General features: G+C 53.6%; 2 protein-coding genes across 4 annotated transcripts; both read right to left on the reverse strand.

Moving 5' to 3' along the window:
- On the reverse strand, nt 1-3932 carry Vps28 (VPS28 subunit of ESCRT-I). Of its 3 annotated transcripts, none has more exons than XM_075959668.1 (10): nt 3808-3932; nt 2971-3039; nt 2437-2465; nt 2291-2328; nt 1928-2017; nt 1255-1360; nt 1037-1138; nt 508-561; nt 328-419; nt 1-240 (listed from the first exon to the last, which is right to left on the reverse strand). In XM_075959668.1, the coding sequence occupies exons 2-10, from the start codon at nt 3005-3007 to the stop codon at nt 123-125; spliced, it is 666 nt and encodes a 221-aa protein (XP_075815783.1). In that variant the 5' UTR covers nt 3008-3039; nt 3808-3932; the 3' UTR covers nt 1-122. The 3 variants fall into 3 exon arrangements, with proteins under 3 accessions (XP_075815783.1, XP_075815784.1, XP_075815785.1); XM_075959669.1 differs by having other exon boundaries at nt 2437-2568; nt 3808-3872; XM_075959670.1 differs by lacking the exons at nt 2437-2465; nt 3808-3932.
- Nucleotides 3933-4051: 119 nt separating this feature from the next.
- Nucleotides 4052-18536, reverse strand: Tonsl (tonsoku like, DNA repair protein). The gene is made up of 26 exons (XM_075959671.1): nt 18452-18536; nt 18277-18372; nt 18048-18190; nt 17387-17570; nt 16660-16789; nt 16209-16380; nt 16021-16135; nt 15409-15554; nt 15157-15309; nt 14806-14931; nt 14359-14545; nt 13622-13704; nt 13426-13515; nt 12960-13032; nt 12701-12864; nt 12498-12621; nt 11677-12416; nt 11507-11583; nt 11004-11157; nt 10843-10921; nt 10123-10424; nt 9753-9924; nt 8220-8395; nt 7551-7624; nt 6978-7111; nt 4052-4302 (listed from the first exon to the last, which is right to left on the reverse strand). The coding sequence occupies exons 1-26, from the start codon at nt 18474-18476 to the stop codon at nt 4121-4123; spliced, it is 4101 nt and encodes a 1366-aa protein (XP_075815786.1). The 5' UTR covers nt 18477-18536; the 3' UTR covers nt 4052-4120.
- Between the last annotated feature and the right edge of the window lie 595 nt (nt 18537-19131).

Raw genomic sequence — 19131 nt, forward strand, 5'->3', positions numbered from 1 at the left:
GAAGGTCAGACAGATCTTTATTGGGGGTAACCCACTGACAACACAGACATCTAGGACAGGCGTAGATACTGGGGAACTGGGGCGGTACATCTCCATCAGTCTCATTCTGGCCTGGGTGAGGCTCAGGCATGTAGGAAGCGGTTAAAGGCATTGTAAGCTGACTCCAGATCGAAGAGCATCTGGCGAACCTGGGAGTCATCCAGCTCATCAGACGCGGACATTCCGCTCAGGGTCTGCAGCCTAGGGGCACAGGCGCAAGTGCATATGAGCGGTAGGACTATGATGTCACCACGGGGCTGGCTCCACCTGCTCAGGACAGCCACTCACCATTGGCTGACGGTTTGGCGACCCTCAAAGTCTGGAGGCAGGTGGCTCATCCGGTGCATGGTCTCCATTAGCTCCCGTAGGTCCGGCTGAATCTACAGAGACGAGGGCCAGGCTGAGACCCTACCTACCTTGTTCTGTTCCCCTCCATCCAGGCCCAGGTTCCCTGCCCGACTCCTGTACCTCATCCATGGCGCGGATCTCCAGACGCAGCTTGTCCATGATTGTAATGAAGAGCTGGGAACACATGCATTAGGGATCCCATTCAGTAGGGGTGCAGAGATCCTCTGCGGCCTACAGACCTGTCACAAGGGCCACGATCCCATCCATCTTCCTCTCCGCACTGTATACTAGTGGTTCCTTTCTGCCTGAGGACTACACCGAAGACCTGCCTAGGTTACCGACCTTCTGGGTCTACACACATTGGGGACCACAATTGTGAGAGTAGTGTGGGAATCTGGGGTACACAACCCCTTCAATCTGTGGCCCTGCCAGAGTAGATCACGCGTATGTTTCCCTTCCCGGTACGGAACTCAGTCATGGGGGACTCAGGCTCTATGGATGCTTCTCTCCTGAGCCACAGCTGTGGTGACCCCTCCCAGGTTACGGCTTAGCACCAGGAACTCCACGAATACACACTCATGACTGACCCAGGCTGGTAGTTCCTTCCCCATAGACCCCACAGGGCCCTCCCAGGAGCTGTAGGACACACCGAAACTACATCTGCGATGCAGCGGTTGAGATTGCCCTTGTCGTCCTTGATAGTGATGGGTCGGTCCTCCTTGATCCTCTCCATGGCAAGTGGGCAGTCCAGCTAAGGGGCACAGACATGGTCTCAGGGCATCACCGGGCCTCCAGGAGGCCAGGGTATTATTCCCACATCCCACCACACCTTTCCTGTAGGATGGAGGGAAGGACCGGTTCACTCACTCTGAACTTCCGGCAAAACTCGTCAATGGAGCTGATCTCTGAGCCTTGAACCTGTCGAAAGGCAGCTTTGTACTGGACCAGGAGCCTGGAGCAAGCGGCAGTGTATCTAGGGAGAGGAGAGTCTAGCTTGGCTCACTGTTCTCCCCCTCAGCAAGTCTAGATACAGCAGCTTTCATGGAAGGGCCGAGAGGGCCAAAGACTTCCTAATGGGTCTGTAGACAAAGAGAGTTCTGGACAAGAGCAGGGAGGTATGCCATAACTACCACAAAGAATCTGTGTGGGCTGGCCAGGAACTCCACACCAGAGCCCAGATGTCTACTCTATTCACCTCAGACCAAGGTGTCAGAAATCCCTTACCACTGGGCAGCCCCTGGTCCAGCCACACTGGCTTGTCATCTCCAAACAAAGTGCCAGTATCCATGCTGGACAGTGATTCCTTAGACTATGCTGTCCCCAGGCGGCAGCTTATCTCCTGAGGGCAGAACCATACTCACCCTTACAGAATGTCCCTGGCTAACTTGGCCCGAAAGCTGGTAGCCACCAGGACTACCCCATAGCTTAAGTCCTGGACCTACATTTGTGCCGCCTACTGAACCCATGAGCGTCAGGGAAGGGAGAAACATGCTTCTGAGAATTGGTGGCCACCAACACCTGAAGCCAAAGGCTTGCTCACTCATTAGGGGTGACGCAGTCCTTGATGTACGCTTTCTCCAGGGCCTGCATGGTCTTCACCACTGCAAACAGCTCCGCCATGTTGTCATACCTAAGACACAGCCATCCGTCAGGGCACAGCTCCGAGGCCGGGAAGCCTTGGCATCTGGAACCCAGGGCAGCCACCTGCTGCTCTGTAGCAACGGCACAATACAGCCCACCCCTCACTCCATTCCTGGTAGATAATCCTCAGGAACTGTCTCCCTAGCCTGACCCCATTTCCTCCCCAACCACTGGTGTGGTGGCAGCTTTGGGAGGAGACCGCTGGGCCTGCCACGGAGGGAGGCCAGATGGGCGCATGCGTGTGCTCAGATATTTGACTTACTTCTCCCGCTCCCGAGCATTCTTGTACAGCTTTACTTCCTGTTGGGAAAGTGGGCAAGACAGCCAGCATCAGTAGGTGGTGACGGAACCAGCGACTGTCACATGGTGTTTGCAGTGGCTGTGGCCAGTTAAATATCTACTACTTACCTCATACAGCTCCGGCTTGTTCGCAGGGGCTGCAACAGAGCAGGCGGGAGCTGACAGGTGATCACAAGACGACCCCGGGGCTGTCCCATCTCAGCTACTTCCCGTGCCATGTACCAAACAGCTCAGAGGGAGCTACAGAATAGGGGTTCTAGCCTCACCTCCTACCAGTACTGCCTCTAAGAGCCTACAGACTGAACGCTGGGTTTAGCTCTCCACCCACAGCAAGGTGATCATACTTTGTCGATAGAACTATTACATGATACAAATAAAAGTCTGCCACGTGCTTCACAGCCTAGGGTTGGAAACCCAGAGGTACTCAGGATACCAGAGGTTCTGGCCACATTGCAGTTCATTGTCTCCACCCAGCAGGGCACTTCTGGCCCCTCAGAATCCACCATAAAAGGCTCTGGCACTCGCCACCCCCAAGGCCTATGAATATGGGATGGAGGTGGCAGTGTGGTCCCTTCCCCAACAGTCCCTGCAGCAGGGGAAGCCTGGGCCCCTCCGTTTTCCTCCTGCTTAGGCTACACTCACCTCCAACGCCAGGAGTAGCTGGGATTCCGTGAAACATCCTGCAGGCCCTGGCAGCTACAGCACAGAGACCTGGGAAGCAAAGCCAACACTAACTCAAGGGGTCCCTGACACCTCAAGAACAGGGCTCTGGCGGGGGTGTGTCAGTGTCTTGTGAATAGCTTTTCTACTCTCTTAGGAACAACAAAGGATGCTACGGACTGTCATGGGGTAGCCAGGAGAGTCCTTCCTGGAAGCTTGGTTAAGGTAGGGAAGAGCAGCTGATGGAAGAATTGGGGTAGCATCTTGAGCTTCGGAGAAGGGCCTAGTGTTGCAACACCTTTCAATGGAAATTAGAACTGGGTGTCTAGGGCTATGGGGAGTGTGAGTGGAGGAGGGTTTCACTCTAATTCTGTGGGAGCTACTGGAGGAATGAACCAAGGCAAGCTTGTTGGTTGATGCCTTCTAGAAAGGGTGGAAGCAGGGCCCAGGGAAGGTCCTGCCTAATAAGGAAGTTGAGGTCAGTGGCTTAACCAGTTAAAACCCGCCTCAGGTTTTGAAATTGGGCGAAAACAAAAGTTCAAGGAAGGTAGGCAAACTGAGATGGAGTGGCCCGATGAGGAGCCTGAGATACTGAGGTCGCAGGAGCTAGGAACAGCCTGCGGAGTCCCCGGAGAAAGGTGAGCACCCTCACAGTCAGGGAAACCTGAGCTATGAGCCAGTAATGCCACCTGACAGCGCCCACCGACTACTGAGACACGGACCGCGCGGCAAGGGCCGCTGAGCCCAAAGGAGACGGGATCGGGCCTCTTAGTTCAAAGGGCTCCTATGCTGCGGGACCCAGCCATAGCTGCCGCGTACCTGGGGCGTTTGGAATCCCGGAGATGGCGACAGCAGCTGGGTGCTCGCTTTTTCCGCCTGCGCCTGCCGGGAAGCCCGATCGGCAGCTCGGCGCTCATTCTCCCAACTTAAGCCTACGCACAGAGCAAGCCCAATCAGTGGGTCGGCGCTCGTCCTCTGTGCCTGAGCTTGCGCTCTGGGGCAGCAGCGCCTGTTAAGGATTTAAGTCACATCGTCCACCCCTTTCCCAGACAGACACACAAATGGGACAGGCGCTTAGTTTATTAAAGTTTCTTTTTTTTTTGGGGGGGGGGCAGAAACGATAGGGCCAGGATCAGAAGCATTTAAAGAAGAGCTTGGGACCTTGGTCTAGTGAGCAGGCGCTGGCCGGCAGTCTCGCACCCAGGGCGTCTCGGTCCCCTGTGCTCAGGTGTCTGCTGCACAACTGCAGCTCCTGCAGCTGCACGAAGATCTTGTCCCAGAGGTCGGAGCTCAGGGGCCCCTGGATGGTGCAGCCTGTGGGGGCAGGGGGAGGTAGGTTTAACTTGTAGGCGGGCTTTTCCATCTCACACACAGGGGGCATGGTGCTCATGCCGTACCTCAGAGCCTACATTTTGGCTTGCCCCAACGTAAAATGTACCCAACAAGGCTTTGAAATTTGTATATAGTGGGCCCAAGGATCTCTGGAGGCTACTGAATGCCAGGACTCGATCATTAGGCCTGAGATACCAGTAGGCTCAGGGTATCAGGGAGCTGTAGGAAATGGCACAGGTGCCAGAAGTACCAGGGTGCAGGAAGTGGGGAGAAAGGCACAGGAAGATGCTCAGGTTTTTATCAAATTTCAGCTGAACAAGGCAGTGCCCGGCCAGTCCACCGGTACAGCTCTAAGGTGGAGAACGCTTTGGTGGTAGCAAAGCTCATTTATGAGCAGGGAGGGTGTGGGTAACGCCCCCTACCAGGAAGGAGGAAAGAGAGTCCTTTAGTGGAGCTGGTAGCACCTGGATTCCAGTCATCTTCCTGCCCACAAGAACGAGGAAATAATTCCCTGTACTGGACCCTGGTTTGCTACTCTCCTGACCCAGAAAGCCCTGTATTGTCATGCAAATCAAGAGGTTCTAATCTTAGCTTTTTTTTTTTTTTTTTTTTGGTTTTTCGAGACAGGGTTTCTCTGTGGTTTTGGAGCCTGTCCTGGAACTAGCTCTGTAGACCAGGCTGGTCTCGAACTCACAGAGATCCACCTGCCTCTGCCTCCCAAGTGCTGGGATTAAAGGCGTGCGCCACCACTGCCCGGCAAGAGGTTCTAATCTTCCTGTTCACTTTCAGAACACCTGTGAAACTGCCTAGGCAGTCAAGAGTATGCATGCCTATCTGAAAAGTCACCAAGTATCTGGAAGATGGCACCTTAAAAAAACGAGGTGTGGGGGTTGGAGAGATGGTTCAGCGGTTAAGAGCACCGGCTGCTCTTCCAGAGGACCTGGGTTCAATTCCCAGCACCCCACATGGTGGTGGCTCACAATTATCTGTAATAAGATCTGGTGCCCTCTTCTGGCATGCAGGTAGAGCACTGTATACATAAAAAATAAATTAAAGAAAAAAGTATGAACTGCTTTTGTAGAAGCTCTTGGTTGGGTTCCTTGACCCCACAATTATAATCCAATTCCAGGGTTACCAGACATGCGCATGGTGCACATACATACAGGCAAAACACTCATACAAAGAAAACTGAGCAAATCTTTTTGTTTTGAGACAGGTTCTTTGTATAGCCCTAGCTGTCAGCTAATCTAAATTAATCGTGTATATCATTAATCTGGCACACACCACCATGTCTTGCACAAAGTAAGTAAATCTTTTTTTTTTTAAAGCTCTTAAAAATAAATGCAAACAGGGCTGGAGAGACCGCTCAGAGGTTAAGAGCACTGGCTGCTCTTCCAGAGGTCTTGAGTTCAATTCCCAGCAACCACATGGCAGCTCACATCTGTAACTTTAGTTCCTGGGAATCTGATACCTTCACACCAATGCACATAAAATAAAGTTAAATAAATTACTTATTTTTAAAAAAGCATTGGGCCTGGAGCAATGGCTCGGAGGTTAAGAACACTAGCTATTCTTCCAGTGCTCTTAACCACTGAGCCATCTCTCCAGTCCCAATTCTTAATGCTTTTTATTGTTTTGTTAAGGTTTTTCTTTCTTTCTTTCTTTTTTTTTTTTTTTTTTTTTGGTTTTTCGAGATGGTTTCTCTGTAGCTTTGGAGCCTGTCCTGGAACTATCTCCTAGCTCTAGTAGACCAGGCTGTCTTCAAACTTACAAAGATCCATCTACCTCTGCCTCCCAACTGCTGGAATTAAAGGTGTGCACTGTCAATGCCCAGCTAGCAAATCTCTGAGTTTGAGGCCAGCCTGGTCTACAGAGTTCCAGGACAGCCAAAACTACACTGAGAAACCCCACCTCAAAAAAACAAAACAAGCCGGGCGATGGTGGCGCACGCCTTTAATCCCAGCACTCGGGAGGCAGAGGCAGGTGGATCTCTGTGAGTTCGAGACCAGCCTGGTCTATAGAGCTAGTTCCAGGACAGGCTCCAAAGCCACAGAGAAACCCTGTCTCGAAAAAGCAAAACAAAACAAAACAAAACAAAACAATAACAACAACAAAAAACCCTCTCCTACAAAAAGACCAATAAATAAATAAATAATAAATATTTGTTTGTGTGTGTACTGTTGTTTTGTCTGCATGTCCACCTATGTACCATGTGAAATTAGTCTGCCTGCAGAGGCCAGAAGGCAGCTTCACGTCCCCTGGAACTGGAGTTACAGAGGTTGTGAGCTGCCATGTGTGTGCTGAGAACTGGGATTCTCTGGAAGAGTAGCCCTTAACCGCTGACCATCTCCAGAGTCTCCTTTTTGAGACGGGGCTTCACTATGTAGCTCAGGACACTGTTTGAAGTAGTCTGCCTGAGTCTCCCTCGTGCTGGGTTACAGGTATGAGCCATATCTGGTTCTTTCCTGCCATATTCTGAATAACCAGAGACAGTCTCTCACCCCTGGCCCTGTTACACCATAAGCTGCCTTTCACCAGGACAACCTCCTAGAGCCCGGGTGGTAGCAGTGACTGCCCCTTCCTCTGACAGGTCTCTGGAAGGTAAGTCCTGCGTTAGGTGATACATGGTAGGAGACCCTGTAGCTTCCAGCTCTTACCTGACAAGCCAAGGAAACTGAGGCCTTGGGGCCGCTCTTGGAGGGCAGACAAGAGCTCCTCCAGACTGGCACAGCTGACCTCAGGATTGGCAGACAGGTCCAGAGAGACAAGTGAGGGGCAGCAAGGGAGGCATCTGGAATAACATGGGAAGTGAAGGGCTGAGCGTCCAGGGAAAGCCCTAGCTTTATTACCAGGGAAGGCTGACCCAGACGAACCCACAGCTCTGGGAGGCAGGGACCAAGCCTAGCAGAATCCAGACTCCTGGTCCAGCTTGGCACAGCACTAGTTAGAGGCAAGACTACGATGGCCACCTTTGAACAAGCTGACACCGCCCTGAAAGACAGCTGAGCCGCTAGGAGCGTGTTGGGGGGTGGAGGAAGAAACACTTCACCAAGGAAAATAAAGGATAGACCAGAGAAAAGTTCTCGAATGACAGAGACTTAAGGAGGGTAAGGACGCCTGCCAGAGCTATCCCCGGAGACAGCGGAAGTCAGAAAGAGGAGACGCCCTGACCCATCTCTCACATCAGGGTCCTTCACGGGACAGTCGGTGGCTGCGGGAAGGTGTGTTACCTGCTCAGTTCTCTCACAGCCTTGTCACTCAGGTAGTTTGCAGACAGGGTCAGGTGGGCCAGAGCACAGCCTTCCTAGACACAAGCACAGGGCAAAAGGCCATGCTAGTGGGCACCTAGCCACCTTCCTCCCGGCAGAGACCCATACCCGAGAAAGCTGTTTGGAGATGAAAAGGAACCTCTCTTCCAGGCTACAGGTTACAGATAGCTTATAAAGATCATAGAGCTGAGCCGGGCGGTGGTGGCGCACACCTTTGATCCCAACACTTGGGGGGCAGAGGCAGGTGGATCTCCATGAGTTGGAGGCCAGCCTGGGCTATAAAGTGAGTCCCAAGACAGTTAGGACTGTTACACAACCACTGGCTGCTCTTCCAGAGGACCTGAGTTCAATTCCCAGCACCCACATGGCAGCTCGTAACTGTCTGTCTGTAACTCCAGTTCCTGACACCTTCACACCAATGCATATAAAGTTAAAAAAAAAAATCACAGGAGCCTGGTGTATCCTTGTAACTTGTCTGAAGTAATACCATCCCAGGAGCCCATGGGTGTTTCCTCCTCTCCTCAAATTCTGCACAGTACTGCATGGTTTCAGCTGTAGCACCTTGGGTTTGGGGCCTACAATGAACAGAACATTGTGTTCTGGCTTGGCAGTCCCCTCCATACCTCATACCTTGGTCAGGTATTTGATAACAGGCTCCATGAGACTCAGGTTGCTCTTGCTGGCTGCCACAGAGCTAAGCTCCAAACGTAGGAGGGCACGGGCTGGTAAGTTCTGCAGCACCCTTGCCAGGGCAGGAGCGCCGAGCATATTGTAAGACAAGGACAAGGTCTTCAGGTGCTCAGCGTCTGTACAGGGCAAGAACTTTCGTCAAGGCATGCAGATACCCACTGCCCTCTCCCTACCCTAGAGTTCTGACCCCAGAAACCTTGTGAAGCCTTTAAAGAAATTGCTACCCAGCCAGGGAGTGGTGGCACACACCTTTAATCCCAGCACTCGGGAGGCAGAGGCAGGCGGATCTCTGTGGGTTTGAGACCAGCCTGGTCTACAAGAGCTGGTTCCAGGACAGGCTCCAAAGCTACATAGAGAAACCCTGTCTCAAAAAACAAACAAGCAAAAAAGAAACTGCTACCCCTGAATTTTTTTTTAAAAAAGATTTTATTTATTATGTATACAGTATTTTGTTTGCATGTGTGTCTGCAGGCCAGAAGAGGGCGACAGATCCCATCACCATGTGGCATGTGGTTGCTGGGAATTGAACTCATGATCTCTGGAAGAGCAGACAGTGCTCTTAAACTCTGAACCATCTCTCCAACCCCGTTTTTTTTTTTTTTTTTTGAGACAGGGTTTCTCTATAGCTTTGGAGCCTGTCCTGGAACTAGCTCTTGTAGACCAGGCTGGCCTCGAACTCACAGAGATCCGCCTGCTTCTGCCTCCTGAGTGCTGGGATTAAAGGCATGCACCACCACTGCCCGGTGCTACCCCTGAATTTTGTTTTTTTTTTGTTTTTTGTTTTTTTTTGCTTTTTCGAGACAGGGTTTCTCTGTGGCTTTGGAGCCTGTCCTGGAACTCGCTCTGTAGACCAGGCTGGTCTCGAACTCACAGAGATCCACCTGCCTCTGCCTCCCGAGTGCTGGGATTAAAGGCGTGCGCCACCATCGCCCGGCTTACCCCTGAATTTTGTCTGGGAGATTGAGAAGCTAAGGCTTATGTCCAGTCTCCCGAGCCCAGTTTCCCCATTTCCATGGCTGGCTGCTGGGGATGAGGACATCTGTGAATGGAGGTTAGGACAGTGCTCTGACCATGGCCACCTAATCCCAAGCCCCTCCCTCTTCTGGGCTCCTCTGGGTGGTCCCAGTTCCCAGCCCTCTGTACTAGGATGTCACTGAATCAGGTGGCTTCATGATAAAATTGCCTCAGGAAAGCAGAAAGTTTAATCCAGAGGTATAAATGGACTTGAGGGCAGACATGGCCTTTCTGAGACTCATGTGGTGTGTGGGGACCAGGATGGGTCCTGAGAATCCAACGCTGGTTCAGAACCAACTTGTGTTGGAGCCCCTGATAAACCAACATGTATGCCTGCGGTGCTCACAAGAACTGGTCCTTCCCTCAGAAGCTAGGTCCTTGTATCCTGGGTTCCCTCTGCTCAAGGTCCTAATTCTCTCAACTCTGGGCTCAGGGAATACACTTAGCTGGTCATCTTACCTTGGAAGGCACTACCCAGAGCAGCCTGGTGGCTCTGGAAGAAGCTGGGGCTAAAGCCACAGGCTTGCAGGCGCAGGGTGCTGAGCATGGGGCAGGCCCGCAGAAGGGAGGCCAGGGCCTGGCCACAGCCATCTCCCAGTGGATTCATGCTTAAGTCCAGTTCCTCCAAGTTCTATAGAAGACATGGTTTGGGTACTGAGTTCCCAGATACCCATGAGCCCACCTCCCCACAGAGTCTGGTCTCTGCATGGGTCCCATCCAAGGGCCAAGCACCGCCCGGCTCTCCCAGCTCCACCACAGCACCTGTGAACGGCTCAGTGGGAATACTACTGCCTTGCCGGTGTTGGCCCACTGCACCCTGGGTCTTTACCTGTAGAGCGGTTTGGCCCGAGGAGCCTTCAGCAAGCTGGCGCAGACCTTCCTGGCCCAAGTGATTGGAAGAGAGATCAAGGAGGGTCAGGTTAGGCATGGTGCCCAGGGTCGCCAACAGCTCAGGAGTGCAGGCGTCTCCTAGTCGGTTCCCAGCAAGGCGCAGCTCCCGGAGCATCGTATGTAACTTGAGGGCGCGCAGTAGGGGTGTGAGCTGGGCTTGGCACAAAGCCAGGGAACAGGCACTAAATGAAGGGCTTGAACTCTGCTGCTCCACGGCCTGCAGCACTTGCCGGTGCTCCCCTGAGAAGAGAGATAGATACAGGGTAGGCGGGGTCAGAGCTTGAACCTGCCCTGGAGTCTTGCAGGCAAAGCAAGCGGCCCAGGAGGTAATCCTGAGCCCATTCCTACAAGCCTTGGATTTAATACCACACGAGCTTGCATATAAATCTGGAGGGCTCTGATTTCTGTCAGCCACACTCACACTGTCTGGTCTTGGAAACAAGCTTCCTGGTGATCTCCAGCCCCTCCGGACTCCTCCCTTGCCTTTCCCTGTGTCTTAGGTTGCTTCAGAATTCTCATTCCAAGAGTCCATGATCTCAGAGCTGTCTGATCCTGTCACCCACACGTACACATGTAACACGTTTCTCCAGACATGCGTATATGCAGGGAAGTGGGGACTACATGCCCAGCTCCTCATGCCTAGGCAGAGCTACCTCACCTTGCCCCAGGCTCTGGCAGGCCCTGCGGTAGCGGTCAGTCAGTGGGGGAAGGTCCCATGAGGTCACTTCGGCCAGCACCTAGAATGTGTATCTGGTGAGCAGCCCCGCAGAGCCGAGTAAGAGGGGTAGCCTGTGCCCGTGGCCCTGCCCCGCTGCCCACCTCGTCATTACTCTGCAGCACATCGGGGATGGGGTCCTGCGGAGCCAACAGGGCTCCATCCTTCCGTAGGGTGAGCCTTGGAAGTAGCCCACAGGTTTGGTAGTAGCGCTGGGCAGCTTGCTCTGCTAGCCAGGCTACAGAGTGGACGTCACTGCTACAGAGAAGAATGACATGCTGAGCTCAGATGCCCCAGGTCCTACTGTGGTGCTTAGCATCTCCTCCGGATAACTAGCCTCTTATCTGTGCAGCCCAGCGACTACCTGCTCTTCCAGCAATTTCTAAGGCCAACAAAACCTTCTTAGACTGTGCTAGGGATCCCCGCTTGAGCTTGTGGAGGGCTCCCTGGGGCTCAAGGGAGCAGGGTGTCAAGCCAGGAGTCCTTCTCACACACCCATCCTGATAGTCACATGGGGGTGCTGTGTAGCCTACTGCTGACAGCCCAGGCAGAGCTGCGTGGCCGACAGAGGAGTCTGGGAATAGGAGAGGGCACATGTATGCCTTACCTGTGTGGGACAGGAATGAGGAAAAGGTTATCCTGAATTTGAACTCGAATCCGGATGGGAGGAGGCTGGACCAGAAGCTAGCAGGCAAGGACACAGGGAGAGGACAGTCAGAAACCAGAGTTTTCTACCCCCACCTGTCTCAAGTTGGAAAGACGGTGCTATGCACCCACCAAAGGCTGGCCTGCTGTGCAATTTTCCCTGGTGGGTCCTGAGGTCCTAGGCATGCTGGGACTCTCTGGAGGCTCTGCAGCCGGGCTGCCATCTCCTGCTTTAGTCCGTGTGCCCCAATCATCGAGACATGTTAGGCGACTCTGCTTGGCACCAGCCCGGCGCCTGATAGAGCATCGCTCGTAGTCTGACCCTGAAGCACTGGGCCTGCTCCGAAGGCTCACGGGTGTATCTAACTCCAACCAGTCCCCAGCCAGGAATTCCTCCTCGGGAATGAGCGCTGCTTTGGGGGCAGGGACTTCATCTGAGCTCCGAGGCAGTCCAGGTACCAGGCGGCGGTTCTGGGCACTGCCCACTCCTCGGATGGCAGCTTGGTAAGCAGAGCGGCAAGCAATTGCTGTGGCCGTCTCTCTACTTTTGGATGATGGCTCAGGGGTCTGGGCTTCATCCTGCTGTGCTTTGGTGGATGGTCTCAGTCTTTTCTGAGATGGCCTGCAGGGACCCACGCTGTCCTCGTCCTCTGAGCTGCTACTGCTGCTGGTTGGCCTCTGCCTGTTTTTTTGAGGTCTAGACACAGCAGACACAGTTTCCTCCAGAAAGACCTTAGCAGGGGCCGGAGAGACCTCTGGAGGTCTAGGGGTACACAGGGAAAGCTCTGCACAGGGGCTCGAGGGAGGAGAAGTCTCAGGATCAAAGAGATGGTTACTTGGGATGCTCTGGAGGGCAGAGGAGCCATGGGGCGCTAAGGAAGAGAGAAGAGATCATGAGAGAGGACCCCCACCTCTAGGGCAAGAGTCAAGGAGATAGGGGAGGCCCTGCTTACCTTGGCCTGAGGAGGCCAACTGGATCCTCCTCTCCATGGACGCTGCCTTCTGCCTTGTCTCAAGGTCAAGGTCCCTGAAGTACAGCTTCACCCACTGCTGCAGCGTCTCCAGAGGGCTGAGGCCCTGTGTGGCACTCAGTTGAGCAAAAGCAACAACAGAGTCCATTACAGCCCCTGCCTGCCCAGCTCACGCCCAGGCTCACCTTCTTGGTACGGAGAGTTACAGATGCCCCTCGCTTGATGAGCAGTTCAGCTACCTCAAAGTGGCCACAGTTGAGGGCATCATGCAGGGGGGTGATGCCGTCACAACCCTGGCCACCTGGGTCATCTACTGCTGCTCCATGGTCCAGGAGGAAGCGGACGATCTCTGGGGGCAAGACCATATGGACTCAGTTCCCAGAACCATTCTCTCTTGCCTCCTGACTCATATATCCACCATGCGCCCGGCCTGACCCCACTTACCAAGATGCCCATAGTTGCATGCTTCATGTAGAGGTGTCCAGCCACAGTAGTCTCGGGGATTGAGGGGATGGCCCTAGGGACAAAGAAATGTCCTGGCCCTGAGCCTGAAAGGTCTACTCCTTGGTGTAACTGTTTCCCTCTTTAGGTATTACGAAAGAAAAAGAGGAGGATGTACCCTGGCCCTTCCAGTGCCTTGCTGGCTGCACTATCACAATAGATTCCTAGGCCATGTACTATCTTGCGCCTTGGTACAGATAGTGCCTGACTACAGGGCTTGGAACAGGAGGGAGGAAGCCAGAAATCTGTTGTCCCTTCCTGTCCTGACTTGGCCAGCCCATTCACCCACAGCAGGGATGCTACACATCCTGTCTCTTTTTAAAAACAAGCAATAAAGGAGATATTGCCTCGGCCCACAGCTCCCCGAGGAAGCCAGAGCTCAATGATCTCGCTGGGGATTTTGGCCCACCTGCCTCACAAGATCCTGGACGCGGCGCAGTTGGCCTTCAATGCAGGCTCGGTGCAGCAGGGTCTCTCCCATGTCATTGCGCCGGTTCCACTGTAAGTGCAGTCGCCCCGACATGGGGCAGGGGCGTGAGGGGCAGGAGCATAGCCGGGTGCAGTGGTATTGGGCAGCAGGGAGGGGGTAGGGGAGCTGTCCTCACCTTGTTTACCTTCCGCCGGCCCAGACAGCCTTGAAGCTCCTCATCTTCCTCCAGCCGCCGAGACAGACTGTCAGCATCGTCCTCTAGAAGAGTAAGGCCACTGACCTTTAGCCTAAAGCCTGCTATCTCCCCTGACCCCTAGGGCAGAGGAGCCAAAAGCAGGGAAGTATAGCGCTGGGGTCTGTGAGCTGTGTAGCCAGGTAAAGCAAAATGGACTCCCAGCCCAGCCTCACTCCACCAAAAGCCCGCTTCTGTTATGGATTATTTGTTTGTTTGTTGATTTATGTTTTTTTGAGACAGGGTTACTCTGTGTAGCCCTGGCTGTCCTGGAACTCAGAGACCCACCTGCCTCTGCCTCCCGAGTGCTAGGATTAAAGACATGCATTGTCACCACCACCGCTGCCCACTTCTAGCTCACTACTCCACTACACCCAGGGGCTGAAGAACACGAGGCAGCCGCTGGATCACAGCAGTGTTGACTGCTTCTGACTAGTGATTTCCCCAGAGAGCTTGACTACTAGGTCTCCTGTTCCATATAGGCTGTCAGCCTCCTCCAATCGCTTCCACAGAAGCGCTGGTTGCCCTTCCCAACTGCGCTGTTCCACCCCTTTGTGTCCCCAGCAGGCTCCATGAAGACCAAATACACACCAGTCCATCCCAGGCACATCCCAGAGCAGACCCAGGCAGAAGAGGCACGTGCAGCCCCCCCAGCACACGAGGCAGCATTCGGCCCTCACCACTCTCTGAGAGCTCCAGCTCACTGGTCTCCAGGGCCTCACTGGCTTCGTCTTCCTCTTCCTCCTCCTCCTCTTCTTCCTCTGTGTCTTTTGCCATACTCAGTTTCTGCAGTTTAATTTCAGTGCTAGGAGCATCTTGGGGCTGCAACTTTAGTTGCACGGTATAAAGGTGCTGTAAGATCTGTCTCTGAGGAGCAGAGACATCCATTTAGGAACAAATAGCAACACAGAGAGCAATTAGTGCAAACAGTAACACAGAGAGCAATTAGTGCAAGCAAAGACAGACTTGAGGCAGGAGGATTCTAAGTTCAAGGTCAGTTTGGGCAACTTAGTGCGACTCTGCCTCAGAACGAAAATACAAAAAGGGCTGGGGATATATAGGTCACAAGTAAGGTCTTAAATTCAAAAGCTAGGAGCTGGATTTATTTGGGGATCCAATGTTTATACCTGAAGCTGGAAGAGCTGGGCCTGCTGGGCACAGCTCAAAGCCTTCTGGAAGCATGGTGCTAGCAGCTCATACGCATCACCTGCTTCCTCACGTGACAGCGCAATATTGAACCAAGTCTTAGCTTCCTGGAACAGAAAGAGAAGCGCAAAGTTGGTAGCTGCCTAGCGCATCCAGCTGGCCAGCCGTAAGCTAGAAGATGTGCTTTGTCCCTGCCTTATTGCCAACTGACAGACCATGACAGTCTTCAGAAGAAACAACCTTTTCAGGGGCATCTGCTCACACCTGCCACTGGAAAACGGTGGGCTCAAGAAAGAGCCACTGAAAGACACCCGGGAACAAGGACATGTCACCTCCGGGGCATTGCCCTTGCGTAGCCTCAGCTCCTCTTCATAGTGGTGCACAGCCTTGCGGTGATCCTTCATGTCCCACAGCGTGGTGGCCAGGGAGACATGGATGACAGCCAGCTCGACATCTGGTCTGTTCAGCAGCTCGGCGAAGTGCAGCTGGAGAGGCAGCACAGTAAGGCTCAGACCCACACTTCACATATTGCTGGCACTCTCCTCCCGCCCCCGGGGATGGCTCGGGGTGAGGGGGACACTCACCTGCTTCTGGTAAGCCTCTGATGCCTTTGGGAAGTCCCCCGCCTTGGAGAAAAGGTCCCCCAACTGTTCACAGATAGCCATGGCACGTTGAGGATCATTGCCCTCAGCCTCTTCCAGCTGCTGCTGCAGCTGGATCACTGACAATACTGATGGAAAAAGTCTCATGTGAGACAGCAACACAACACGGGGTCCCAACCACACAGCCAACCACCCACCAGCCGCACTCCCTTAGGCAGGGAGCTTGGGAGCAGGGGAAAGTGCCTTCATGGACCATAAGGTATAAGGGGTACCGGGGTACCTGACTGACCACTTGGGACTTTTGAACAGCACTTAGTTTGAAGATCTGAACACTAATGACCATCAGCGTCGGTTTCTGGGCTACAGCATGCCATTGCAGTACCTACTGGCTAATGTGGCTTTGTGATAAAGCCAGTCAGTTTCCCACACACCTTCTTGTGGCCCAGACACACTGCGCAGTGGGCTTGGGCAAAAGTCTACCCTGTATTCAAGTTGCCACTTTCCCCAAAACTTAAGCTTGGGTCTCTCTTGCTGGGAGAGCAGAGTCCTTCTCTCATCCCTGGGGCTCAATTCCAGGCCCTCTTGCAGTCTCACCATGTTTGAGACTCTGACAGACAGCCACTCTCTGGACAGGCTTCTGGGAGCCCAACTTATAGGCCTTCTTCAGGGCTCGCTTTGCAGCTAGGAAGTCCCCCAGATCTTGGAGTACCTGGCAAGAGAAAAAAGTGAGGCCCACAGACTCGCTAAGGCCCATGCCCAGCAGACAAGGACTCGAGAGCTACCTGGGACACTACCACGCAGCATTCACTTTCCATGAATCTCATCTTCATAGCGCGTGCACACTCCCGGGCCCCCTCCAGGCAGCGCATGGCCTGAGAGTGCTGTCCTCCGCGCCAGTGGATAGCACCCAGGTTGTATCGGGCCCGGAAGAGATCTTCGTAGAGATGGTTCTGCCTGTGGAGGATGGGGCGACAGGAACTCAGAGAGCCCAGTGGCCACCAGCTTTGGAACAGTGGACACTGAAACACGTGTGGTGCTGCTGATACCCAGCCAGTCACGGCTATTAACACCACCTAGGCCCCACCCCACCATGCTGCGGTTTCAGGCTGAAACCTGCTTCCCTCAGCCTGCAGCACAGACGTGAATGGAAAGTGGACAACTTAGACAAGCTGTCCTCTTGGAAGGATCCCAGGGAACCACCTGCTCCCTCTTGGGATAGGGATGGTGCCTCACTCAGCGAGAAAGATGCTCTTCTTGAAGTAGTCATGGCACCGGGCTGTCTGCTGCAGACTCTCAAAGGTGAGGCCCAGGTTGAGGTAGAGCCGAGCCCGCATCTCACTCAGCTCTCGCTGGGTTAGTGTCCCTGGAAGACAACAGCTCTAGGAACTCAGCTGCCTCCTCTGGCTATGGGGTTATCAGGTCTACCCAGCCTTTATCCCATCTTGTATTGAGGGAACCAGCAGTCTGCTGCAGAGAGTATACATAGAAATAGCAGATGCTGGGGGCTGGAGAGATGGCTCAGAGGTTAAGAGCATTGCCTGCTCTTCCAAAGGTCCTGAGTTCAATTCCCACCAACAACCATCTGTAATGAGGTTTGGTGCCCTCTTCTGGCCTGCAGATATACACACAGACAGAATATTATATACATAATAAATAAATTAATTAAAAAAAAAAAGAAATAGCAGATGCTACCGGGAAGTGGTGGCGCACGCCTTTAATCCCAGCACTCGGGAGGCAGAGGCAGGCAGATCTCTGTGAGTTTGAGGCCAGCCTGGTCTACAGAAAGAGTTCCAGAGCAGGCGCTGAATCTATAAAGAAACCATGCCTCAAAAAACAAAAAACCAAAACAAACAAACAAAAGCAGGTGCCTGACAGGATCAAGTTGGTAAGCAACAAAGTCCCTGGAAAGTAAGGGCCCAGAAAGCAGGATATGGAAAGAACCCAGGGAAGGGGCACCTACCCTCTAGTTTCTCATCCACAATAGCTAAGCTCTTCTCAAAGGCAGCCTGTGCCTGAAGTAAGGCATCTCTTGCCTGGCAGTGATCATACACATCTAGATGGGTGCGGCCAATGGTGGCCCAGGCTCTCTGCAGCTCAGTGTGGTTGGACAGGGAAGCAGCCAAATCCAGGTAGAGATGCTGGTGCTAGCATAGGAAGAAAAAGTTTTGAAATAATCCCACTTCACGCAAACCCAGAAATCTGACCCTAGGGGAAGCTACCCTTGTACAAGAGAACCTTCTGTTTCCCGAGTTTCCACAGAGTTTAGTTGTACACATTGTCGCATCTTTTCTGTGCCAAGGGCTGTCTATGATGACAGCTGCTCTGCCCTGGAGCCAGCCAGTGCTGTCACGCCAGACCACTAAGGGCAGCCTGGAGTGTTGCTCCCAACAGCAATGGGTCCTGATTCTTCCTCTTCCCACAGAGCAAAAACCACAGTTCCTTAAAAGTTTTAGTTGTCACAAACCCATTCATGCTCCAGTTCCCTACCAAGAGCCAGGCAGCACCCGAAGCAGACATAACGGTGTGGCTGACAACCATGTCAGCTACTGTGAGATGCTTATTTGCGTACCGACCCTCTCTCCACAACAAGAAGACCCACCCCAGAAGTGCAGGCCCTCTACCTTCAGGGCAGCTGAGTAATTCTCCATCTCTGCCAGCCGTTCTCCGATCTTGCGGTGGGCCACTGCGCAGCCTAGGGTGTCCTGGACGCTCTCTAGCAGATGTAGCTCCTGCTGGTGCTCCTCCAAAGCTTCCTTGAAGCGGCCTGCCGGAAGAGGGGAATAGAGTGCTCACGGTGCGACATCATCCAGCCATCCCCAGCCGCCACTCCTTCTCGCCTCTGCGGCTCACCGTGGCCAGCTAGCAGCTCCCCCAGCTGGTGGCAGTAGACCGCCTCCTCGCGCAGTTGCCCATTCCTCTGGGCCCTGGCCTTGGCCTTGTTCAGCTCTGCCGGGAGGAAGAGAGGATCAGGATTAACGCGGGAACCGATCCGCACCCTGTGCTCCGCACGCCCCAAAGTACTCACGGCGAAGCTCCTGCTCCAGGGTCATAGTTACACATCCACCACCGCCGCGGAAATCTGGACTTCCCGCGCTTCCCTGGGACCACGCCCACTTACTTTGCTCCACCCATAACACGCAGGCCCCACCCAGTCTTCTGCGCGCATGTCTAACCCCGCTCCTTTGGTGGTAGACTTTGCAGTAGCGCTTGATGGAACCGGTAGTTCGACCCCAGGCCTCCTGGGAGTTGTAGTCCGACGGGCTCAGGCAAGGTGCCATCAGGTAGCGGAATTTGTGTTGGGCCTTCTAAGCCTTCTAGGCGGCAGGCACAGTGTGGGCACCCAGGCAGTCGGTGCTCTTATTTACAGACCGCTTCGGGTGGGTTCCCAGGACTACAGCCAGTATGTGGCTGCTGGCTGGGAGCACTGGGGCACTTGAGGCACTGACCGTGCTGTCCTGGAGTCTACCTGCCTGTCTATTACAGGTGTTATGTAATGCTGCCCTCACTTCCTCTAGAAATTAAAGCACACACAACCTGTTTATATTTGAAAAACTTTTTTGTTTGTTTTTGTTTTTCAAGACAGGGTTTTCTCTGTAGCTTTGGAGCCTGTCCTGGAACTAGCTCTTGTAGACCAGGTTGGCCTCGAACTCACAGAGATCCGCCTGCCTCTGTCATGCTGAGGTCAAAGACTTATGCACCATACCT

Source organism: Microtus pennsylvanicus, chromosome 2, assembly GCF_037038515.1.
Source record: "Microtus pennsylvanicus isolate mMicPen1 chromosome 2, mMicPen1.hap1, whole genome shotgun sequence".
NCBI classification, from domain to species: domain Eukaryota; kingdom Metazoa; phylum Chordata; class Mammalia; order Rodentia; family Cricetidae; genus Microtus; species Microtus pennsylvanicus.

Coding starts and splice junctions, on each gene's coding strand:
- Vps28 (XM_075959668.1), bottom strand. CDS start 3,007: ATGTTTCACGGAATCCCAGCTACTCCTGGCGTTGGAG. Junction 2,466..2,970: donor AGCTACTCCTGGCGTTGGAG/GTGAGTGTAGCC, acceptor GCTCTGTTGCAG/CCCCTGCGAACAAGCCGGAG. Junction 1,139..1,254: donor AGTTTTGCCGGAAGTTCAGA/GTGAGTGAACCG, acceptor TGTGCCCCTTAG/CTGGACTGCCCACTTGCCAT.
- Tonsl (XM_075959671.1), bottom strand. CDS start 18,476: ATGACCCTGGAGCAGGAGCTTCGCC. Junction 15,555..16,020: donor CTGTCAGAGTCTCAAACATG/GTGAGACTGCAA, acceptor TTTTTCCATCAG/TATTGTCAGTGATCCAGCTG. Junction 9,925..10,122: donor CGGGCCAAACCGCTCTACAG/GTAAAGACCCAG, acceptor TGTCTTCTATAG/AACTTGGAGGAACTGGACTT.